Source organism: Mytilus californianus, unplaced genomic scaffold, assembly GCF_021869535.1.
Source record: "Mytilus californianus isolate M0D057914Y unplaced genomic scaffold, xbMytCali1.0.p SCAF_3, whole genome shotgun sequence".
Lineage (NCBI taxonomy): Eukaryota > Metazoa > Mollusca > Bivalvia > Mytilida > Mytilidae > Mytilus > Mytilus californianus.
This window is the reverse complement of record NW_026262679.1, coordinates 11,661,953-11,689,299: the sequence shown is the minus strand read 5'-3', so window position 1 is coordinate 11,689,299 and position 27,347 is coordinate 11,661,953. Positions and strand designations below refer to the sequence as shown.

Genomic DNA, 27,347 nt, shown 5'->3' with positions numbered 1-27,347 from the left:
TGCAAAGTTTTACTCTGGATACTGTCTTTTGGTCATAAACAAGCTTCTGTCCAAATTTTATAAAATTCCATGAAAGTTTGACAAAGTTATTGATGACTGAAAAACTCTAACCTCAGACAAAATCTGAAGTTAACTGTAATTAAGTCCATTTATTAGTAAAATACGGAAAAATGAAAATAAATATTTTCAAAATTTTGCCCTGGATACTGTATTTTGGTCATAAAGAAGCTTCTGTCCCAATTTCATAAAATTCCATCTATGTTGGACAAAGTTATTGATGTCCAAAAAAAAAAAAACTTTAACCACAGACTGAACATAAATGTTGACGCCTCCGACGCCGACGCCGGAATCTAGGATCGCTATGTCTCGCTTTCGCGAAATAAATTTCGAAAGCTCGACAAAAATGGACGTGTTTTTTCGTTTAATTTTATAAGCTTTAATCTGGCTGTTATAGTTTTCTCTTTTTAATTTTTTTCTCATTTTGTTGCTTTTTTTTTATAGCTTACTATGTCATACGAGTTTTGCTCATTGTTGAAGTCATACAGCAGTCTGTAGTTTTTTTGCATCCTTGTCCATTGTTTTATGTTTGAAAGTTGTCTCATCAGAAGTCATACCACATCTCCCTATTATTATACGGGATCTATCATTGAATTTATTCTGCTTTACGTAAAGCATGTGAAGGCAATATACATAAAAATAGTCAAACATGGAAATGGACAATTAATTCTTCGTGGTTGATATTATGCGACAATAGTCCTTACTTTGCTTAGTATTCACCACATAATTGCAATAGAATGTGATTGGATTTTTATATCAATTAGTAGGTTTATATTTAGTGGTTTTGTTTAAAATTGGCACTGTTTAATGTTGTAATTATCACAGAATTTACAGGAAGTTGCCGTCATTAAAAATGTTCTTTTATGTAATTGTTAAAGGTGAAAAATGCAAAAATAATGCATTGGCGTAAAGCGTGACTTATTTATTGAGAAAGAATTGTGTATGATAATGATTATATGTAAAATAACGCATTTCAAAGGTCTACTAAATATCGTACTGATTTCAGGAAAACAGACACACGTTACATTGTAATTTTTTTAAATACCAAATTGGCAATCTGTATTTGGTCAACGATGTATGGATTTGTCATACAATGACCTGGTTTTTGTGCTCCAATGGTCAAGGTTAGAGGTCTGTCTGACATATGTCATATGTATTTAAGTGGATTTTTGTCATGACATCCCAATCACGTTTGATTTGTTGATCTTACAAATCGGGCTTTTTATAGATTCTATTAACCTGATCTTTTGCTTTCTAAGCAAGTTTACCGAACAAACTTTGAACGTTGCAATTGAAAACGAAAACAAGTACATGATAAGAAATGCGCATAAATTGATTCATGGTTGGTTTTTAACGTCTAGTGACATAACTATTCCATGTTTAGGACGAAGATACAGACAAGAAATATCAACAATACACACATAACATGTAAAACAGTCAAGTAATACAGCGACACAGTTATGTACTATTTTGAAGAAAAATTAATAAAATTAAATAAACCAGTGATTGTTCAACAAATATAATTAAACGAAATATGTAAGAATTTTGGAAAAGACACAAGTCTGTAATGCTACAAAATAACAATAATATTGCACTATTTTCTGTCTGGAATATCTCGCAAGAATATTAATTTCTTAAACTTCTTCTGTGCTTTTAATTTATTAGAAGTTGCGTTTAAATCCAGATCATCGATATCTATTATGCGTTTTTCATTAGTTAGTAAACTATCTGATTTCCACAATGGACCGTTTCGGTTAATTTCTATCTTTCGATGACTTAGTCTTGAAACTTTTCTCCTAGCAGAAAATCCACTGTCATTAATGTTTTCATTTTCTGGAATTGAAACTAAATTTGAGTCCAGGTTAACAACATTTCTAGGAGACATTTTAGGTGGCGGGGAAACAATAGACCTTTCAGGTGTGGCTGAATTTCGATGTGACGAAACGTCATTTTCAGGAATAGCACCTAAATCAGGCTGTCGTATTTTCATACGTTTAGCACGGTTAGGACGTATTTTGAGAGGAACTACTGGTGATTTTCTACCACTCTCCTCTGTGTTATTAATTGGTTCTTCTTTCACAATATTATCAAGCGGTAATATTTCACTTTGTTCGTGTACAGATTCAGTGTGTACATTTTTTGGTTTTTGAACGGATTCTTTAGAATCTATCGGCGGTAACATTGAAAAAGAATTCACATTTCCTTCATTTTTGGATTTGGCAGACAATTCATTTAGTCGAGGTTGAGCAGCCGCGGGACGTTTGTGATTTTCGTGGGCTTTCTTTGTTAAAATATCTTTTTCCATTTGAAGAAATTGTAATGTTTCTTTTTTAGTCCCTCGATTTCGTAAGCTGTAATCGACGAAATCATATAAATCTGATGCACTGACGAAACTAATTTTGACACGATGTGAGCGGCCATTTAATCTCTCCGATAGAGAAGGAAGTGGCAGACGTGTAGAGACACGTGATGCTGATTTTGGACGTTTCAATAATCGTTCTCTTTCTTGTTTTACCAGACTGCTTTTACCGATCAGTTCGTCTAAAGATGCTGGACGTCTTGGAATGGTACGTTTAATTGGAAACTTAGGAATATGTTTTGCTGTGACAACCAGAGGTATATTATCTTCGTTGTCGCTTTCGTCGCCATCATATTTGTTCCGTGAATTCGAAATGTTTCGTATGCGCTCTGTATATGCAAGCATTGATTCACGTAGCGCCTTTTCTCTGTGTGTCGATTTAGAAGTTTTTAAATTAAATTCCTTTTCATAATTAAAAAGTCGTTTATGATAATCTTGTTTTATACGAGAAAAACGAGGGTTTAGGTGAGGACTTAATCCTGTTGAAAGCTTTCCTGGTGACGTTGGATCAGGTGATGATGACATATCTTTATGTTTTCTCCCGCATCATTCTGACGTATAATTAATGACGTATGACTCCACACAATAATCTGTCAGATATCAGTATGTCTCTATAAATAAAGAACAATACATGCTGAATTAGTTACAAAAAGTGTGGAGTGACAAGTTTCTTTCTCATAACGTACAATAGACGTATTTACATTTGTATGCAAATTTGTTCGCCATTACTTAATATCACACAAGTTCCCGTAAAATTTGACATCACTATTTAAAACATCTGACGTCATAATTAAAAAGTGATTGTTGCTTGACGTCAGGTTATTCGGAGACAGATCTAAGGGTCATTCGGAGACAAAATTCAGCTAAATACCAAAAGTGTAACAAAATTAAGAGGTCGTATGTTTTTTCGTTTGAATTGTTTCACATTTTGTCATGTCGGCAACCTTTAATAGCTGACTAAACAGTATGGTTTTGCTCATTATTGAAGGCCGTACGGTGGCCTTTAGTTGCTTAAATCCACACTATTTGGGCTCCGATGGGGTGTCGTCTCATTTACAATCATACCGTATCTCCTTATTTTGATAAGGATAATAATAATATTATTAATACAGGTTCCTACAACAGTTCAACCCCGATTTTGTATACCATTTTTCGACTTGTGTTTTTATTGTGCCCCCGTGCATCCCCAATCCCACCCCCTCTGTTGGTATTTGGTTACCTTTTGAACAGAACATGCGGACTACTTTTTCGAGCAAAAATTGAAACTATTACCAAAATCAGACTTGTCAAAATAATAGATAGGGATAACATGAGGTATGGTAATAGTCAAGGAAACATCAACCCAACAGCAATTAAATAGAAAGAACATAAAGTTAACATGAATATTAAAGTGAGTAAGTAAAAACTGTTAATAACAAGACAAATAACGTGACGAGACGTACGATTAACTAACTGCATAGTCTAGACAATTGACGAGAAGTACGATTAACTAACTGCATAGTCTAGTCAATTGACGAGAAGTACCATTAACTAACTGCATAGTCTAGTCAATTGACGAGAAGTACCATTAACTAACTGCATAGTCTAGTCAATTGACGAGAGGTACGATTAACTAACTGCATAGTCTAGTCAATGCAAAGTAGTCAACCTAAAGATGCAATAAAATCAAAAATATTTTACAAAAATAATTTTTCACCCAAATAAAAATTTTGACTGAAGCTTATGAGATCTTCTGACTTCATCATCTCACAAATACCGTTTGAATTACACCTTTGGTAATCCTCTTATTACAGTTAATACTTATAGTGTAGCTTATATGTAGATTCCGTAAATATGTTTGATTGAAAAGATTCAACATTTAGTATTTACAATTTCTTTTATGTGACTTGAATAAAAAATGTAAATAAATAATTATATATTTCAAAATACAATGACAAAGTCAAAATTATCAATAATCAAAAATTGATACCTCGGCAGGAGTCCAGTTATTTAAATATAAATTGCACGGATGCATAAAAATTTTAAATGAATACACTTAAATGGATAAAACGTGGATAGCTTTTAACAAGAGGGTAGGTCAGTAAAGGGCCACGAGACATTTCAACAAGTTTAACTTATCGATGCTCCGGAATACTTGAAGTTAAACTGATTTTATTGATATTTAGAATTCAATTGTAGACGTCATTTTAAATCAGCACCTGAAAGATGTATTTGATACGTTCAGTTATTTGATGAATATATGAATTGTAATGGTTGATCTAAGTTCATCAATAAAACATTAATTGATGTCTGATATATATAAGATGTATCGTACTTTTATGTCTTACATTTTAAGTTGTTATTTTTTCACATTTTTCAGCCGATTTGGTAGTTAAAATAATACGAAAAAGACAGAATTAAACATTTATTAAAAACAATTATGCACCTTCAGTGCAATAGATATATAAAACCCATGTATGTTGATGAATATAAGAAATTGTATAACAATGAATACTCCGTTATTTGTAAAACAATGAATACTCCGTTATTTGTATAACAATGAATACTCCGTTATTTGTAAAACAAGTAATTCAATACTGTTCAATTGATGCAGGGACTTTATTTTACTGGCAAGCACGTGGAAAGTTCACTTGTGTCATTTGATTCTTCGAGACTCCGATCTGTTGACTTCATTATTTATATATGGTCTAATACGAAGTAGTAAAATAACTTTTTTGTACTTCAGAGAAAATATGTAATGAAATACATGTCTAACAAAATCATTATTGGTTACATTCGCATTTTTCAAAATTTATCGGTTACATCTAATTAATATACGAAAAATGTAATGGGATGGATCCTGAGGCTAACTAAACCTCCTTCTTACTCTCAACGGAATGGTCTGCGTTTCTAAATTTATTAAAATGAGGTAACGAATGTATAATTTTTATTTGAGTCAGTACATAGAACTATTTGCGCATTTCTGAAATTAAGCACAGAGGTACAATTGGATAAACATCTCGACCAACGTGTAGTGTTTATAGTGTACAATCATTCGTGTACACAACAGTTGTTTGTCTCTGTGATTTGACTGATAATTATACTTTGACTGTCTCAAAGATCTCAAATATATATAGCGTTCCTCTGCTAACAGTCAGACAGGAGAAGTCCGGGTGTAAATATTTCTATACCCCAGTCAACATTCAGGGTATTGACTTCTACATGTCTTGGAAGTTGTTATGTCATTGATTACTGTCTTATTTGCGGTTTATCAATTGCAAAGAATGACTTTTGTTGTAAATAAAGAGATGAACTGTAATAAAAACAGCTTTGTCTATAATGCGACACAAGACTGGAACAATCTACCAGCCAACATAAAAAATATATCAAATAGATCTGCTTTTAAGACTGCAGTTAAAGAACAATTAAAAATAACAGCAAGAAATATAGAAACTGGAGATTTTTTATATGTTTTTAAGAAACAATTAATCTTTCTTTTTTTTTTTGGTGAAAGTCAAATTTTTAACATATAATTTGAAATTTGATTTTTATATATTTTCAAACAAGGGACCCCATTGGAAATAAGCTATACTTTGTAAGCTTTTATGGGATATCCCAGGCTTCTTTCTAAGCACTGTTTTTAAAATATATTATGATACTATTTTAAAAGTATATGATTATATATATATATATTATTTGTCTTGTGAATTTTTATATATATGCTTGAATTTGCCTGAACAAAACTATATTATACTATGAAGTATGATTACCAATAAGACAGCAATGCATCAGAGACCAAAGGACGATGATGTAAACATGTAAAGGGTGCTTCAACAATGAGAAAAACCCATACCATATAGTAAGTACCGGCATGACAAAATGTAAAACAATTCTTAAGAGTATATCTATTTGTCGTAGTCACAATTCCGTCCTCCTTTCTTCTTTCAAGTCTTATCACCGAATGTAAACTGTCACCTAACTCTTATTTATCAAGAGCAGCATGACGGTTTATATTCTGCTCGTAAACAATTCTACTAAGACGACGATTTCAGATTAAAAGAAATTAAAAGGTTATGTAGAACGTTTCATTCCATGCGTTGGTGTCAGGAGACGCTTTGCCAAAGTTGTAATAAACAAACCATTTTGGTATAAAAAAAAATATGTCTCCACTCTAACACAAATACAAATCATAACGAAATTTTTCTGGAAGAATTAGATGATATCAACCTTGAATTAAATTTCAATATTTAATTTTGAAAATGCTAAGCTAAACAATGGTTTCATAGGACAAGGTTCACCATTTTTTACTTAAGTAAGTGGTTAAATATTATTATATTTTAAAAATTCCATTTGTAATGTAAATAACAATATATGGTCCATTTGTAAATTTACAATAAAACACTTCCACCCTGTATAATTAGCTTTCAACAGACAATCAATTCAATACTTGAAGAGTATAACGTATACAAGTCTAAGTAACGGAATGTGCATCAAGTATTCTTACATTTAAAATGTGCCTTTTGTAACACCTGACGATAAAAGTCAATTAATTTAAGGTGACACATATTGTAAAGTAAATATTTATGTGTTGGTTTAGTCTTTATTTTGTTAAGGAAATCGAGTGCCTTTTCTTTTACATGAAAACTATTTACCTGACAGAATCAATAAAGAAATCAAACCAGAAGTAGTACCTACTTAACTTATCACAAAAATCATTTCATGACCAATAGGATTTTATAATACATGTATAAGTTGAAATTAGAGATAAAAAAAAAAAAGAAAGACAGATAATATATATAATGTTTGAATGAGCAATACCACTTCTTCGTCACACAAAAAAAAACCGTAAAAAGTTTTGAATCATTCTTGAGAATATGAGCTGTGACATTAAGTTTAGAAATGTTGTACATTGGTCTTATTTCCACTATATACTACACCAAATTTTATTCATATGTCTTATGTCAAATATACACTAGACCAAATTGAATTGCTTTTTTTCTTCTTCTGGGAATAAGATCTTGTTACTGGTGACTACGTGCTCTTTGTGTTACTTGACTGGACTCCGCTAAACATAACATTGTCAGAGGAACTTACTGTAGGGTATTCGGATGATATTTGTTTAATCCTCTAACTTTCAAAAGTATTAAGGAAACAAATCATTGTAGAATTGACGATATGTCGTAGATTTATTTCCTAGGCGTAGATATGCTGTCGAGTGTTTGATTGTTTGTCAATGAAGCTCAATCAAATACAACGAAGATGTAAACCTAATATGGAAATTAGATTCTATGAAAACAAAGTTTAGGTCTAACCGTAACATAGACATTCACAAATCAATAGTAAGAAATAATGATAGCAGTTAAAACACATATTTACACACCATAAATCGATGCCAATTCCAAAAGCGAAAGCCAATATAGAAATACAATTAAAATTTAATGATTTATAAATACTTTATCTGCTAGAAAAGCATTGACACGGATTTCACTGCATGGCAGTCACATTTCTTCTAAAAAGTTCTCGGTCATTTTATCTTTAAGCAAAAGGCACAACATCAGTTATAGAATAACAGAAGCACCAATGATGCATAAGCTGAAATGCGATCACTCTGGATTTGTAGCTGAAGAAGCAGATTTTGTGTGGAGTATATTGCAGACTGCTAATAACTGGCAATAACCGTCAAACTTTTGTGTGTATGCGTGATTAAAGGGAGGACTTGCCCAATTTCAATATGCTAATTGCTTCTATAAACTAAGTCCTTAACCTAAAATAAAAAGACACCAGTTAAACTTCAAAGTGCAATATCAATCAAAGATAGGTAAAGATCTGATTTATGGTTCAAAAGATATTGTCTCAAAATGTCAGTCTATTCAAAGGATCTGTGACCTTGACTTTTGTCCTACTGACAAAAAAAATGTTTTTGTACCACTTTCAGTCAATTAATTGCTAATGTAACCTTTACCTTTGACCTATTGACATGTAAACATTCTGGGTTTTTTTTAACACGGCAATAAAGTTTAAAAAAATATTAGATCTAAAGATGTATACCTCCATTTAAAGAATACACCCAGTTTGATTCTTTTTAGCAGTTCTTTGGCTCAGTAAATTAACATATCAATCAGCTTATTTTCACTTTAGAAAAATAAAAACGGATTTATTTATTTATTATATAGATATATAGGTGTAAGATTCTGTCTGTATATAAAGTAAGATTTCAGTTATGAATACACCAAAAAGGTAAATAAACGGTTACATTGTAAAAGTGTGTTACGTAACAAAAAATCATAAATAGCATAACCCCTGCGACCTTAACAGTTTTGGGAATTAACTTCATAAATACTCTGTCACTACTCTTCAAACTTTGAATACGTACAGAAAAAAATAGTGTTATAAAACAGTTCTTTTCAATGACATATACTCATATTTGGTAGCTTCATCGCCTTCAAACCAGTCCTTTTCAATTACTTCTACTCAGGTTTGGTACCTCCACTGCTATTGAAACAGTTCTTTTCAATGACGGTACTCATATTTGGTACCTCTACTGCTTTCAAAATAGTTCTTTTCAATGACGTGTACTCATATTTGGTAGCTTCACCGCCTTTAAAACAGTCCTTTTAAACGTGTACTCAGGTTTGGTACCTCCTCTGCTTTTAAAACAGTTCTTTCATGATTGATGTCTTCTCGTGTTTGGTACCTCTACTGCTTTCAAAACAGTTCTTTTCAATGACGTGTACTCATATTTTGTAGCTTCACCGCCTTTAAAACAGTCCTTTTTAATGACGTGTATTCAGGTTTGGTACCTCCACTGCTTTTAAAACAGTTCTTTCATGATTGATGTCTTCTCGTGTTTGGTACCTGTACCGCTTTCAAAACAGTTCTTTTCAATGACCTCTACTCATGTTTGGTACATCACCTGCTTTTAAAACAGTTATTTTCAATGACGTGTACTCATATTTGGTACCTCCACTGCTTTTAAAACAGTCCTCTTCAATGAAGTATACTCATATTTGGTACCTCTGCTGCTTTCAACACAGTTCTTTTCAATGACGTCTTCTCATGTTTGGTACCTCCACTGCTTTTTAACGTGTATATGACACTGGCGTCGAAAGAGTGAACGTTTAGAGAATATTTACAAAAACAGATAGGTCAACTCAGTGCTTCAATTATCGAAGATCAATACTGGCCCAGTGCTATCCAAAGTATTCTTAGTTAACAATTAAATAACAAAATAGCCCCCTCAAAAAACTTTAAAAAAAAACAACAAAACTTTACAAAACAAAAAAATCAAAAAATCCTGATGTCAGTAACTCTTACCCTTTATGATAAAGACAACAACAATTCCTACCGTATTGGTGATAGTATCTCCAGTCTTTAGGATTATCCAATTTCAATTGAACAAGACCAGCAGTGGTTATTTGAATTGTACATTCAACCGTTACTTCTTCAAAATACAACTTTATAGTAACGTGGAAGCATTAAACAAATAAATATCCACCATTTATTTTGAAATAATCATTTTGACCATCTATGAGAGATGGCGTTTCGACCGGTATATTCTTTATCGTTTGTCGATCCGGAACGAAATTAACGTGTAGATTTCAATTAACAATTAGTGTTTGATTACAACTCAAAGATTTTAATCTGTGAAATTCATGAAATCTAGATGTATTTAGATAAATATTATTATATAGAGGGAATTAATAATCATCGATTAAAACCTTGATACAGACGGTCTCTGTTTGTGGCATAGAGATTTCATTTCAAATTACAATAACGTTGACGCGTAAAATAAACTAAACGAATTCATATTTCATGCGGTAATATTAATCTCATAGAAAGAATATGGCACGAAGCCAGTGTGTGTTTAGTACATATTGGAGAGTAGGAATTAGTTATAGTCCAATGCATATTCAAAATATGCATCTCTCTATATCATTTATGTATGATTTTTTGATTTCCTAAAAAACTTACTGTGCGTCTATATATTATTCATTACAATACATACATGACTTCCATGATAATTGTTTACATGTATTTCAATACATCAACAACCAAGCAAACAAAGCAAATCAGATGCAACAAAAGTGAAACTTTTTTTCTGATTTATGACGCTACCTACAGGCAAATTGAAAAACCAACATATTGCTTATTCAAATAGCAAACGATCTGTGTAAGTTGAACAAGCAAATAGTCGTAGATTTATGTATTATTGGTTGACTAAAACATTATGATCACATATTTATTAAGTATTGGTAGACAAAAACATATGATGAAATATTTATTAATATTCGGTTGACCAAACATATGACAATATTAGTTGATTAAACATATGACATTATTGGTTGACTAAACATATGACTTAGTTGACTAAACATATGACTTAGTTGACTAAACATGTGACATTAATTTGGTTTGGTCAACATATGACAGTATTGGTTGACCAAACATAAGCCTTATTGGTGACTAAATATATGACATTATAGGTTGACTAAACATATGACAGTATTGGTTGACCAAACACATGCCATATTGGTGACTAAATATATATATGATATTATTGGTTGACTAAACATATGACAGTATTGGTTGACTAAACATTACATTATGACAGTATTGGTTGACTAATTTTGAACATATGATCACAGATTAATGAAATACTGCTTGACTAAACATGTTTATTTACTTAAAAATCACATTTTTTATTTGTTTTACTTGAGATATGATCACAGATTTACTCTGTGCTTGTAGACAATATAAATGACCTCATATTCATTTTATGCGTGTCCACCAAAAAGATTACCCTAGACTTATTCACCATTGCTTGACAAAACACATGACTATAAATTAACTCAGTAATGGTTGCCGGAAAATTTTATCACAGGTTTATTTCGAAGTGGTTTACTACATAGATTGGCTTGAAAGACGGTTTGATGAGAAAATTGATCATTATTTGTTACGTGATAAAATGATGAGCATGTTTCGTGATGAACTGAAGAGCATGTTTCGTGAAAAACTGATGAGCATGTTCCGCTTTAAATATTTTTTAGAACTTGTTAAAGAAGGTTGAAAGTTTGTAATCGCCTAAAAGCAAACGAAACAAACTATCGTCTGTTTCTAAGGAGTTAATGCACCAATGAACATGCACTAACTCGTAAATAATCTTACTATGTAATATTAACCAAGGACGCTCATCTCTATCACATATATCTAATACAAAAAACACTTTTATTCCTTCCTGTCCCTGACAAGTAAGAAGATATCTTTAAGTTAAACACAGTAAACTATCCGTCAAACGTATTATTTGTTATATTTGGCACTGGGAGTGAAAATGGATACAGGGTTTAATTTACATTAGACAACTTTAAATAACAAATGCACAACTAGATGGACTGATGTTTAACGTCCATTGAAAGTATTACATTCATATCATCAGGACAAGAACATGTCAATGTGATATAAACATTAGTTCTGCTTTGTACTAGACCGATAATAGTATAATGCATGTAGCGATGTCATGGTAATGCTTCATTACTATAACGTCAATTGAATATAAGAATGTCAAGTCAGATTTTAAGAAAATGACTAACATGCATTTAATTCAGTGTTAAGTACTTGCTAACGTCACCGATCACTTTAATCAGTGAACAATCATTACTAAAGAGAAAATCGTGTTAATACTTCCAGAAATTAGCATTACAAACAACAGAATCAAGATGATTCCAATGAATGCAAACGTCAACACAATTATTCCATATATTTCTGTATTATTTGTCATGGAGAAACTTAGATAATACGAAAGCCAATAGTTGCATACATCTATAGCTTCCATTTCAATGGGATATATACGATTTAAAATTAAGAGTGAAAATCGTGTTGGTTTGGCTTGCGATTGATATTGATTGCTTATGTATGTAATATATCATCAGGATGCTTTCTCGTTTCATCTTGACGTTTAGGTGTCAGACCACCAATTAACCCACTCCAATTTAGAAAGTATGTAAAATTACCCTTCCCTGACAAAAAATAGTTCTTTTGATGTCATTGTTTACTTAAACCAACCAACAAATTTACAGAAATGAAACTTTTGGTGAAAGAGAAATATTTTTATACCATTTTGAGCAAAAATTTACTTGTCCATGATTTTGCATTAAAAATTGAGGATTCATGCGTTCCATAGTATACTTATTTAAGATTTCCAGAAAAGCAGGGGTTATTTTTAGTAGTATTTGCCTTCCGAACGGTAATTTTTCAGTACAAGACTTTAAACATTGGTTGAAAATTGGCATATAGAAAGGTCAGGATTAACCTAGTTTCTATGAAGTTTAACTTATGGTAAAATATTTCGAAAGCTGTGGAAATTGAAAAAAAATGGTTGAATAGATAGGGATTTTGAATTGGTGGTCTGACACCTTTATGCAAATGAAGTTCTTAAAGATTGTTTGTTAAACATACATTAATAAAAAAAAACATACATTTAAAGGCATGGTATACCGTATTCTAGTAAGAACGAAACAAAGCAATAATGCTTCTGGAAAATATGACTTAAGAGATCAACTCAGTGTTACATTCTTGAAGAGAATTTTAATTCCACATACTTTTGTATTTATTCAAACAAGTACAGGTTTGATGAAGACCATTATTTTTTCAAATTGAAATTTATTCTGACATTTATAATGACATCTAGATCTTTTCTTTTCGGCTGTTGAGTGGAGGTTTAATGCATTTTCTTTGATCGCAATGTCTTGAACAAACTCTTCAATTTCAGTCATAAAACACAAAGGATATCATATGCATTCTTCCGCCGTTTTATGTTGCATTTGTTGGTGCAGAAATAACCTTAATCTCTATCATAAATCTTGGTTTCTATAAGAGCATTTGGCGCAGAATAAGCTTACTCTCTCTGCCATAAATCCTGATTTCTATGAGAGCATTTGGCGCAGAATAAGCTTATATACTCTATCTGCCATAAATCCTGGATTCTATGAGAGCATTTGGCGCAGAATAAGCTTACTCTCTCTTACATAAATCCTGGTTTCCATGAGAGCATTTGGCGCAGAATAAGTTTTACTCTTTCTGTCATAAATCCTTTTTTCTATGAGAGTAATTAGCGCAGGATAAGCTTTCTCTCTCTGCCATAAATCCTGTTTTTTAGAGAGCATTTGGCACAGAATAAGCTTACTCTTTCAGCCATAAATTTTGGTTTCTTAGAGAGCATTTGGAGAAGAATACGCTTACTCCCTCTGCCATAAATCCTGGTTTCTATGAGAGCCTTTTGTGCAGGATAAGCTTAATCTCTCTGCCATAAATACTGGTTTCTATGGGAGTTCATTTAACTTCATGTTTTTATTTACATGTACCCGATGTTTTGGTTTTTGCATGTTGCTTGTGATATGCCTGTTCTAAGCTGTTAGATGTTTGACAATGCCTAAATCTGTGACTTCGGTAATTTTCTATGCATGCTCGAGAACTTTCGAATCCTCCCATGTTTTTTTTCAATTTCAAAGATTCCCACAGAGATACGATGAAGAGTTACCAAATATTACGTGTAACATACTTATATAGTTTACAAAGCTTTAAAAAGATTTGTGTGGAGTTATGTAATTTTGTTGTTGTTATTCATTTTAAAAGTTAAAGTGGTAAACGTCTTACATTGTCATTGAACATCTTTTATGTCATGAAAGTATAGTGTGAAGTTATGATTGATTGATTGTCGACTTGTGGCCTTGGAAATGTAGTGTTTGTATATAATACAATATAGGTATTATTTAGATAATCAATGTCGCTATACCAACTTTAGATATAATGTACAAGTAGGTTATCATTAAAAAGGGAGATTTTATGTGTAAGTCAAAAAAGCAGTGAACATAGAACGGGAATCAATGAAACAAATATTTATGTGTCAAACAGAACAGGTAAATGAAAGCAAGACACCATCATTGTAAATGAAAAACTGTGAATTAATGCAAGAAGATGATATGTCCAATCCGAAATCATAGATCGAAGGAAAATTAGAAACCGTAAAAAATAAAGGACAAATACATTGCCAACTAAAAATCGTACATTGTAGACCAATACATGACAAACCGAGAAAGACAATGCTTTGGCCAATCACAAACTGTTAATCGGAAAAGACAATACTTTGGCCAATCACAAACTGTTAATAAAAAAAAACAATACTTTGGCCAATCACAAACTGCTGATCGGAAAAGTCAATACTTTGGCCAATCACAAACTGTTGATCGGAAAAGACAATACTTTGGCAAATCACAAACTGTTAATCAGAAAAAAATCAATACTTTGGCCAATCACAAACTGTTGATCGGAAAAGACAATACTTTGGCCAATCACAAACTGTTAATCGGAAAAGACAATACTTTGGCCAATCACAAACTGTTGATCGGAAAAGACAATAATTTGGCCAATCACAAACTGTTGATCGGAAAAGACAATACTTTGGCCAATCACAAACTGTTGATCGGAAAAGACAATACCTTAAGACAATACTTTGGCCAATCACAAACTGTTGATCGGAAAAGACAATACTTTGGCCAATCACAAACTGTTAATCGGAAAAGACAAAGCTTTGGCCAATCACAAACTGTTAATCAGAAAAAAACAATACTTTGGTCAATCATAAATGGTAATTAAAAGAAGATAATACCATGCCCAATCAGAAACCGGAAACAAAATAAAGGCATTCCTGTCCTAAGTCAGGAATCTGATTACAGTAGTTGTCGTCTGTTTATGTAGTTCATTCGTGTTTCTCGTTTCTCGTTTTTATATAGATTAGACCGTTGGTTTTTCCGTTTGAATGGTTTTACACTAGTAATTTTTTGGGGCCCTTTATAGCTTGCTGTTCGGTGTGAGCCAATGCTCCGTGTTGAAGGCCGTACCTTGACCTATAATGGTTTACTTTTATAAATTGTAACTTGGATGGAGAGTTGTCTCATTGGCACTCATACCACATCTTCCTATATCTATTATATTAACAAATAAATATCATAAAAAACGATAGACTAACAACCATTTATTTACCATAATGCTTGCAGAACAAATATGTATAACATAATTCTCAACTATGTCCAAGAATAGTGGTTTTGTTTTGTTTCAGTTAATAAAATGTTGCAAAACAAACGAAACTTTATATTCTCGTGATTTATTTTAATATTTGATATGAACGTAAAGTTAACAGCAGTTAAACGACATTCCCTTAAGTTACTGTGCACAGAATTGATTCTTTGTGCCAGTCTTGCGTAGACATACATTTTTCAATGGTTATATAAATATCATTCTTGTGAAAGGATGTATTATTTTTTTCTTCTAAAGTTTGAGTAAATAACCAAGTCAGACTAAGATAAATCTATTTTGTTCACAGTAACGCCAAATTACAGCAAAAAAGTTCTTAAAACTCAAGTCTAACGTGTGCACATGTTTAATGATGAAAATGGACAGCAATAGGATGTATAGGGTTTTATGAGTCATACATGAGAAACTAATGTTTTTGATAAATAAGAGCGTTCAGAAAAAAAAATTCATTAAAGATACGAGGCTTATAATTTTGTATGCCATACGCGCGTCAAAAACCAAAAATAAAGCACGAAATTGTAAAACAGTATTTGACCATTCCATTGCGAGTATCATTGCTTGCATAAGGCTTTTTTCTTCGTATTGTCTGATATTTTTTTATATCCATGTAATTAAATCTATGACTCATATGTTAGTATTTGAAAATGAGATTTTTACTAAATCTACAACATTGTGTATAAGAATCAACATCCAAATATATTTCTTGATATGTCCAACATCTCCAATATGTATACACTTAGTAGTAAGGTTTATATCGACTTCTAAAAGGCTTCAATTCTTACTAAAACTTCACGGGTATCTTTCAACATAATTTTGTACAGTATCCATCTCTTTACTAAGATTTTTTTATTTAAAAGATTATGTGCAATTGTATTTATTAAAAGATTTTTTTTTATTCCATAAAGACTGACATATGATGTATATAAACTTGAAGTACTCTTTACTTGAGAATATATTTCTGAAATCACAGAATTGCATAATAGATTTCTATATGTCAACTATTCAGAAAGAATGTATAAACACGTCAAACCAAAAAGTTCTTTACGAGATTTAATTTGCACTCCTCTTCAAAACTTAATAAAACCATTATCTATTTGAAGTGTATAAAAAGAAGTTCCATTTTCATTGACTGGGAATAAATCCCATTGGTATTGATATCTGAACCCTCAGTCCCTGGGTTTGTGTAAACACACTCTCTCTTACCAGCTACAGGTTAGTCATTAAGCCTGAACCCTGGGTTTGTGTAAACACACTCTCTCTTACCAGCTACAGGCCAGTCATTAAGCCTGAACCCTGGGTTTGTGTAAACACACTCTCTTTTACCAGCTACAGGCCAGTCATTAAGCCCAAACCCTGGGTTTGTGTAAACACACTCTCTCTTACCAGCTACAGGTTAGTCATTAAGCCCGAACCCTGGGTTTGTGTAAACACACTCTCTCTTACCAGCTACAGGTTAGTCATTTAGCCTGAACCCTGGGTTTGTGTAAACATAATCTCTCTTACCAGCTAGAGGCCAGTCATTAAGCCCGAACCCTGGGTTTGTGTAAACACACTCTCTCTTACCAGCTACAGGTTAGTCATTTAGCCTGTGTAAACACACTCTCTCTTACCAACTACAGGTTAGTCATTCAGCCTGTGTAAACACACTCTCTCTTACCAGCTACAGGTTAGTCATTCAGCCTGAACCCTTGGTTTGTGTAAACACACTCTCTCTTAACAGCTACAGGTTAGTCATTAAGCCTGAACCTTGGGTTTGTGTAAACACACTCTTTCTTACCAGCTACAGGTTAGTCATTAAGCCTGAACACCCACGATTTCCCCCATAAAATAAAATTAATCATTAAGCAACTGTACGAATGTTTTAAAAGTGAGAATGTAGTGTTCAACCCAAGGAAACAAGAAAACAAACAATCAAGAAATCAAACAAAACAATATGTATGACAGCTAGACTTAATCCAGACCAATAAAGATACTACATAATCCAGACCAATTAAATCAAAGGTACTACATAATCCAGACCAATTATTTAAAGGTACTACATAATCCAGACGGTACTACATAATCCAGACTAATTATTTAAAGGTACTACAGAATCCAGACCAATTAATTCAAAGGTACTATACATACTAGTAATCCAGTCCAGTTGAGGTGCTGCATAATCCAGAACAATCAAGGTACTACATAAGAAACTATTAAGAATTGTACATTTCACTGTAACGATTGAAAAACCATATGAGACAACTACCCTAGATAAGATGGCAACAGCATGATTTGCTACTGTATAAACAAGCCGAAACCATGTGGTTAACTTGATCCAAAAACAAACGTTCTAATTCAGTTATATGGTTAAGCTGTAAAAGCCGCATGATAACTGTAACTGAATTCAGACCAAGTTCTAATAACTGAATTCAAGCCAACGTCCGAATGTAAACCAAGGTTTAAGCTGTCAAAGCCATTACATTTCAAGTGTTATTACATACAAACAAACGTTCTAATTTAGCCTAGTTTTTATGTTTTAAAAGCCTCAGAATGATAAATATTACTACATTCAAACCAACGTTCTAATTTAGACAACAGTTAATGTTGTAAATGCCTCAAAATAACAAGTGTCACAGAATCCAAAACCAACGTTCTAATTTAAACCAAGGTTTAAGCTTAAAAAAAACACTAAATGACAAGTGATACTAAATTCAAACCAAAGTTCTAATTCAGACCAAGGTTTAAGCTGTAAAAACCACCAAAATGACAAACGCTACCAAAATTCAAACAAACATTCTTATTTAGACAAAGGTTTAAGCTGTAAATATCACAAAATGACAAGTGTTACTTAATCCAAACCAACATTCTTATATAGAACAAGATTTCAGCTGTAAAAATCACAAAATGACAAGTATCGCAGAATCCAAAACCAACGTCCTAATGTAGACCAAGATTTACGTGTAAAAATCACAAAATGATATGGGTGACTGAATTCAAACAACTTTCTCATTCAGACCAATTTTTAAGCTGTACAAGCCACCAAATGCCCAGTGTGACTAAATTTAGAGCAAAGCTTTCATTTTGCCTTATTATGAAGTTTTAGAGCTATACGGAAACAAGTGCGACCGCATGTTTCAAATGAAATAGTCAACATCCTTAACCCATTCAAATATGTAGACTAGTATTACAATAAAAACAATAAACAGCGACTGACTTTTGGTTATTTTGTTCGGACAGGTATCATATTTAAACAATACAGTTTTCTATGGAAACTTCCACAGATGCTTCTATTTCAATAGAGATTTTGATTGCAGAATGACGCCATGGTAGTTCATGAGAAAGAAAAACCATTTCGCTATCTACCCACATGTTTCAGAATTATTAGTGACATATATCCATAGAGATAAGGGTATATAAGTTGTGTAAGACACCTTTGAGTATGTCTTTGCATACAAATAGGAAATTGTCTCGTGTGTGACATACAAGTTCAATTAGAAAAATAAATTATACCCCAATATATGACTCGATTACATCATTCGGCTTTTAGTATTAGATTTTCTCATTAGCCATTAATATGGGTTTAAGTATGTGTGTTATAACAAGTACGATATCAATTGACATATCTGAAAAAATAAACAAATATGCATGATAACATAGAAATCGACCGTCATTGAGGTTTAATATATTGAACCGTTTATCAAATGATTGTAGGGACTTGGTTTATAACACATATGTCCACCCTTACATCCGTTCATCCATCCTACTTTTCATGTGTACATTTTGTACGTGATATCTTTATTATTTATCAAATAAGGAAGTTAGATATTCATCATTAGATAGAAAGATAAACGTTGTGTTTATTTTCAGCAAATTACAAAAATAAATACCCACTTAGTGTCTAAAGCCGAGTAGAGGGAACAACGACATCAATTCCATTAGGCATTAAACGTAAATATTAACGAAATAAAAATGTAGTAAGAATATATCTGTGGAAAAAAATCTCAAATTTCAACGACAATCTTGATCAATGTTTGTAAATATATCGTTTGATGTGTTGAACCCCCTATTCTGGATAGGCTAAAAGCCAAAAGTTCGAAATGCCCTCCATCAATTTATGTATAGACAACTTTTTAACAAACAAACAAAATGAAACAAAAAATAGAGGCAACACCATGTTTGATAAACTTTGCTTTAGAGAGATCAAGTTTAAGCTTTAGTGAAAATCTCAAAATCATCAATTATAATTGTTATCAAAATGTATGGCAAATGACAGAACTCAAAATGTAGGAATGGGTAGCATAGTTTGGATGATTCCCTTGATGTTTGTTAATGACTATTCAGACGCCCTTAACACAAGAACCAAACCAAACAAAGTTTTCTGTTATTACGAAAACAATAGTAAAAATCTATATATAAAACATTATTTGTCGCATCAAAATCCAATCAAAGCATGTTTACGGCCTTATACCTGAGCAACTTCTGTTTAATATAATTATGCCAGCCCTTACGGAACAACTGATTTCACCCCGGTTGTTAGTGGGGTTCATGTTGCTCATTCTTTTGTTTTATTTGTTGTGTTTTGTGGACGATTGTTTGTCTGTTTTTCTTTTGGCCTTTAGCCTTAATTTTGTCCATCTTTCTACGACTTGTATTATACCACCCACTGCATATATTCTCTCCCTTTAACGGCCTTGTATGTAAATTTTAAATAATTATAAAGCATTTACCAAACAAGAGCAATTGGAAAGCAAAAATAGTTCATTTCGTTAACCCTAAGTTTTGTACATATATTCCAGATATTAAGAAGGCAAAATAAATTCAATGTCAATATCTGGGTAATACGGAATGTCTATATCTCACATCTTAACAAATTGTGGTCAATATATAGCATTGATCTACAATCAATGTATGGCCTTGTCAATATATAATGTTTATTTATCAATATATGAAAGATCAGTTAAGATCTCCTAATAATTGGTGTAATTTAAATATTTCTTTATATGTGTTAAATGTCAGTGTAAACTTCTTATGCAGAGGGTCAAGTGTCAACAATTTCAGCCAGTGATTCTTCGTTCTTTATCTATATACTCAATTAAAAAACAACACGTTGTTTTGAGCAAGTTAGTTGTGTTTCTTATGTAGTCGACAAATAAATTCCTTATCCTACAATACACAGTACAGCTTTCCTACTAATCTTACTATAATACACAGTTGAACATTTTGTTTTACGTAAACAATATTACAACGGGTATGTTTTAATTGACTTTCACTTGGTCGATACCACTGTTTTAGACCTATTATAATCGTTCAAAGGGTCAGTGCTTGGGTTCTTAGAGGATGAAAATATTGTCCTCAAAATGTCTGTCAGACGATTTTGTCTGTCCTGAAAAGGTCCTTTTGATTTTTCAAGTTCCTGAAGTTTTATAAGGTTTTAAGAATTCAAATCTTTTTCCATCAAGTGTACATGAATTAATTGTGTAACTGAAAATTGAACCTTAAGCTTCTATTGGTTATCAATCTTTTATAGAAATAGACTTCGTACAATATCATAGGAAGCCGAATTGTTTGAAATTAGTATTATTCTCTTCAGAAAATAATTGTCTTGTCATTCTTCACAAACACTTTTTTATGAATTTAACCCTTAGCTAGCTAATCCAATTATTGTTTCTTTTTCTTAATATGTTACAGCAAAACTAATGGACTGGTTTTAAACTTGCATGACGTATAGTTATCCAATATTTAAAAAAATAATAAATAACGTTTACTTTGTTATAAAAACTTCAAACATTTTTATTTTCTATAGTTTATAATTGATAAACTAAATCCGAATTATTTCCAATGTTAATATATGAATTGGTAGTATAAAGACAAATGTAATCAATATGATTTTTTATGTAGCTTTTTTTAGGAAAACAAATGAGCTCTGTTAATTTGGTATAGTGTTATTTTATCATTTTCAAACTACTATAAAACGGTAATATAATGGAATTTTATGCGACTGTCATACAAATGAGAGGTTTAATCCACCATTTTCTACATTAGGAAATGCCTGTACCAAGTCAGGAATACTGTATGACAGTTGTTTTCCATTCGTTCGATGTGTTTGATCTTTTGATTTTGCCATTTTTGGGACTTTCCGTTTTGAATTTTCCTTGGAGTTCGGTATTTTTGTTATGTTACTTTTGATCCTATATCATTTTTTATTTAAGTATGTGATCAGTGGCGGTATCTTGTGCTAGGTAAATTAGCTTTATTCATAACATTTCAATGGTGAAAAAGTTGTTTATACTTTTCATGGAAACAATGTAAATATTTCATAAAAGAAAAACTTTATCCCTCTGTTTACTTTTATTCATTTAATAGTTTTATTTATTTCTTTTTAATACTATCAATATTGACGTATAACATAAACTACCTATAGAACTAAGTTCGACATAAAATTTGAGTGTACAATAGTCTCTTTCAATTGAATTATTTTTGTGTTGAATTACAAAAATTAAATTATATGGCGCAAATGTTGATCTATCTTGGGTTCATGAAAACTTAATTAAATCACTCAATTTATGAAGACAAACTGCACTCTATAAAAAGAATAATGTAAATTTTATTTACATTGTAGTACAAAAGCTTATACAACCGTTACATTTGTTCATGTGATTTAACAAAGGATAATTTCATTCCATTTTGACAGCCGGTATTCATGTTACTGATTCAGCATCTGTCTTTGCGATCTCACGGAGTATTATCATGACTCTCTTAACAAACTATATATAACTTACGTGTATAAATTGTCATTTTCAAAATTTTGTATTTTATAAAAATCAGTTATGTCAGGTGAATATATACTAGTCAACAAAAGTAACGATACACAAGTTTGAACTCAAATTTATCATTAAATATTATAAATAGGAAAAACTGTTAAATGATCCAATGAAAAACATGTATTTGTAAAGCAAATGCATATGATTAAAAGAATCTGAACAAATGGGAAAATGAGAAAATACCGTGTTATTGAACATAGGGTTCAAATTTATTTTGCGGAAAATGATGACAAAAGTCAGCACTTAATTTCGAAGATGAGAATTAAGTATTCAAATATCTGCAAAGGCATTCAAAATTTTAAGCAGACCATGTTTAAGTTTAAAGTTTTGAGTCTCTAATCTCGATTTTTGAATTTTTGGGTGAAAATACGATTTTTGAAATAAAAAAAAAATTGCAACAAAAAAAAATCCAATTTCATTATATATGGAAAATACATTGCCTTGTACCGTTTCTTTTGTTGACTAGTATGTAGATCGGTATTTTACCAATTTTTACAGAAATCATTTAAGTAATGATGAATCCGAAAGTGAAATCGTAAAACATATATTACTATAAACAAGAGGCAACTATAAGAAGGACATAGTAACACTTATGCAAGCTTTAAGATAAATATGATTAAATATGATTGTAACCCAATTTATAATACCTTACTCTGCAGTTTTATTTCGGTACAAATAGGAGGGGGTATTGTTTAGAATAGCAATTCTCCTGTGCTTTACTTTTGTTTCAATTTTCCCCATTTTTTCACGTTCGAATATGTCTTGAATGAAGACCGACTTAACGGTAGTTTCCGCTAACTCTTACGTCTTCCAGATTACATACAATTTCCACTTTAAATGGAAATACGAGCATGCAAAAAGAATCCGATATCACTAAGTTTTGTACATTCTAAAAGGTTTTGAGCCAATTTCTATTCCCGAAGTTTTCATTAAAATTTTGACATATGATTTAGAAAGAAAATTATCTATCTAGTTATATTTATGTATACAAATTGCTTCTAAATATTGTTTAAATTACACGACTTTTAAGAGTCTTAAGGATCATAAATGTATCTCATATTTACAATAAAACACACAGGAATAAAAGATAAAAAAAAATGAATATATATACTATATGGAACATACCTGTGACAGACATGAGAAAATCCTATGCTTTAACACACTGATCAGTTGTATATATTGATTACCAACATCTAGGTATATATATTTTATGACGGTTCTAGTTCCATTGATAAAGATATTTAAATCTATAATGACAATACTAACGTCATTTTAATCACCCCACAAAGGTCCCCACGGAATGAATACATTCTAATTACGCAAACGGTGTCATAATGAGTTTTAAGCCTTGACAGAATATTAAAACTGAAAATATAGTTTTAACATAGGTAATAGTTTTTGATGTTTTCTTCAGAAGATTTAATGTTAAATATACCATTCAATTTTAGTGACTAGATTTTAAATGAGACATATAATAAAACGAAAGTATGTTCTAATAAGTTTTAAATTGCACAGAATTACAACAAAATGTTACAAATAAAAGTTAACTTCCTTCTTTATTATATATAATGGCTTTTTTATTTTGGGCCACACAAACATTTGTATGGTAAAAAAATACATAAAGTTAGTATACAGTGCGTGATTCAATCAAGAAAAGTATTGATGTTTCGAGTTTCTTTGAATTTGCAGACGACATTTGTCCAAACCATTTTTGTTTTCATGCATATATTCAGGTCTACTTAAATATCTATATTGTTTCATTACTATTCTCATTTTTGTTTTCATGCATATATTCAGGTCTATTTAAATATCTATATTGTTTCATTACTATTCTAACTATGGCAGATTTTTATTTCAATGCACATGTACTGAAATCCATTTATGCAGTATGGTTGGAGAAAAGAATATTACTGGTATTTCACCATTTAGGAAAATTCCAGAATTGTATTCCTCCTCTTATAGGTAGGTACCTGACTGCTTACTTATACAGGATGCACAAATGCAAAGCATAGAGTAAAGATGATGTGACTTTACTTCATTCTCTAAAAGTCCTCAGAAAACAAATTAAAACAATTAAAAAAATATGTCCAATAAAAATAAAATATTGAAATCATAAGTTTTATATATCAAAGACGAAGTTAAATAGAATTGAAAGCCAAGAATTAAAAAAATGTTTAGCCAAATCTTTCAAAGGCTAGACATGTCTTGGGTAGACAAACAATTAAATGAACAGTCAAGTTGCAGAAAATCATCGCATCAATGCATTATCGTGTCAGCACTCCTTACTGTGGTATCGACACAGTGGTTGTGAAAACTAATCAAAGATACCCGAAGTACGTCAGACCCGCGTATTGTCTCTATAAGACTCGTAAGTGGCGCTCAAAATAAAACTAAGCCTCGCAGTTGTGTATGCTGTTTTTATTTCATAGCCATTTGGTTAATCAAAGTTTGTATGTAATACATTTTATCTTGCTTGACAGAGTGTAATTGTTTTCACAGAAGCTGCTCAGACCAAAATATATTCAGACCAATACATGTAATCGTATAACTGAAGGAGCTCTGTGTTGCGTACGTTACAAAATAAGCCCATTCCTAATGATATTCCAGAAAGAATAGCAGATGGCGAAGAAGAATAAGCTTTAATATTCAGTGTTTGTGTATTTTTTGAATATATGCATAACTTGAAAACAATTATTTCACTAGGGTTGGCTATATCTTTTACTACGGTAATCTCTAAGTATATTCGTCGGAACACTTACATATACATTTAGACTTTATTCATCTTTACGATAAAGATACAGCCTTATGGTTATGGGTTGATTAATCATTATTCACAATTAATCTACATAAATGTATATCTATAGTTAAAGAATTCTGATTGATCTTTAAGCCATTTTAATAAATTCTACATTTATCCATTGTGTCTATATTTTCCCCATGTTTGCTGCAGTTTACTTTAAACGGAGAAAACATAGCAGTAATTTGATTTTATTGGTTTCTAAACTCTTTACAACCATAGTTTATCATACCATCACATTATTGGAATAAACACATTATGTAAGATGACTCGGTGATTGTAAAGTTACACAATACTAAAATGACATTGTTCCATAATCTACGATAAACTTTCACAGGAACCATGATCAACCATAGTCTCGTGTTATCAGCCAAGCATAATACCTCTTACGCATTATAATAAATGCACATCATTTAAACCCCGTTTAATGAAACGAAAGTTTCTTTTCGAACAGTTTGACAGTGTAATATGTAAATTTATTACTCTTTTTTTTTTGTTTCGTGTGGGTTCCTTTATTGGTTATTTTCCCTGAAATATTAATCTTTTTTGTTTAAACATACGTTTGAAAAAGAAATCAATATAGAGAACAAAATTAAAACCTTTATAGTTCAAATACTATATATGATCGCTTCTCCTAACACAAATATCTCCTATCTCAAATTCACAACCGAACATAATCGAAAATAATGTTCTGTGATGGAAATTGCAACTCTGTGTAATGGAATACGGACATTTCTTTTGTGATAAATAGTAAGTTAGAATAGTTAAGCTGATCTATTGTATTTAAGATTATAAATGGCTGTTTTTACCATTTTACCTTCCATCAGGATGACGAATGAAATTGTGTTACGTAAGCTTAATGTGTTTCCATTCAATCTCATGTCTGGAACTACCACGTGTTAAAGAGGAATTTGAAATATATCATTTTTCGAGTTAATTTCCTCAAGTGCTCTTGTTTATGGCGTTTGCGAAGGGTAACTACAACCCTATTTGTACTAAAACTTTTATCAGTTCATATACACTAGGGTTTATAACACCGTATTGCTTGTAGTTTCTTACTGGTTGGAATTGAAATTGGACTTTAACGTCATATTTGACACTTCTGCAATTTTGTCATTGTTGGGCATGAAACAAATCATACCTAATGACTCATACATGCACAGTTTACATTGGATTCCATTGTAATAATAAAGTAACATAGAAAAACACCTCTTAAACAGCTCAGATGACTATTTTTGGACTACTCTGACCAATGAAGCTAGTTCAACTGTAGGTTCCCTTTTATGACCAGTCTTATACAATCTGGTTTCTAATAATGATTTCTGAAAATAATGTCAGTTTTTGGTAGCAAATATTTAAACATTAACCGTGTGTTTGAAAACATATTGAAGACTCAAATAATCATAAGAAGAACTATGTTAGATATCAAGTTGAACGATAATGTTTGTTACGTTCGAAATTTTAGCATAATTGCTTCCCATTCTCAAACTTGTCGTATTTTTTTTTAATGCTAAAGGATACATGCGAAGTTGTTAGACAAAGATCTAAAGATTTTTAAACGAAACTTGTGTAGAATAAATTCAGTGGATATTAGTCCTTTTTTCTTTGAAAAGAGTTCTACTTACCAGTATTTTGTATGGTAGGTTGTTACTACAGTTTGCATTGTCTTTGATACTATGCAAGAAGTTTCTTAAATAAGGATACTAAGAAATCTTAATGGTTAAGTTATATTCTTTACTGCAATAGTTTTGAGGTTTACATCACCGACTAATTGTCGCATCTTTACTTACCATTAGTAACATGACTGATGTCACTTGTGGAACAGGATTTACTTCTCCGTCCAAAGCACATGAGATGATCCCCGGTTTATGATGAGGTTACTGATGCTTAGTCGTTAGTTTCCTTTGTATTTCTTTGTGGTCTATTAGTTGTCTTTTCGTATTTTTTTCTTTTTGAACATGGTATTTCCTATTTGTACTTTTTTATTGTCTCCTTGGTTTCTCCTGCCTCGTTTTGACGATTAATAAATATCTCTTGCAGATGACCATGGATAACTATTATAACGTTCCATTTGACATGGACGTAATCTTTTCGTTCTTTCCTTTGTTCATAAGGATTCGGTATCGATGTAGAATGGTAGATCTATGATAATGCTTTGTTCTATTCATTCACCGCTAGTTTGTAGAGGCAGGGGTAACTTGGGACAATTTGAAGCTTGATATTGTATACACACGTGTTCACTATGGAAGATTGTGTTTTGACATCTAGA

At 31.6% G+C, this 27,347-nt stretch overlaps 1 protein-coding gene across 3 annotated transcripts; it reads right to left on the bottom strand.

Annotated features, from left to right (window-relative positions):
- Nucleotides 1-1,560: 1,560 nt before the first annotated feature.
- LOC127732974 (uncharacterized) lies at nt 1,561-23,594 on the bottom strand. 3 transcript variants are annotated; one of them, XM_052242223.1, is made up of 2 exons: nt 23,407-23,594; nt 1,561-3,027 (listed from the first exon to the last, which is right to left on the bottom strand). In XM_052242223.1, the coding sequence occupies exon 2, from the start codon at nt 2,939-2,941 to the stop codon at nt 1,652-1,654; it is 1,290 nt and encodes a 429-aa protein (XP_052098183.1). In that variant the 5' UTR covers nt 2,942-3,027; nt 23,407-23,594; the 3' UTR covers nt 1,561-1,651. The 3 variants fall into 3 exon arrangements, with proteins under 3 accessions (XP_052098183.1, XP_052098185.1, XP_052098184.1); XM_052242225.1 differs by lacking the exon at nt 23,407-23,594 and adding an exon at nt 9,710-9,955; XM_052242224.1 differs by lacking the exon at nt 23,407-23,594 and adding an exon at nt 9,741-9,955.
- Between the last annotated feature and the right edge of the window lie 3,753 nt (nt 23,595-27,347).

Bases quoted from the DNA above. Each gene is read 5' to 3' on its own strand.
- LOC127732974 (XM_052242223.1), bottom strand. From the start codon at position 2,941: ATGTCATCATCACCTGATCCAACGTCACCAGGAAAGCTTTCAACAGGA.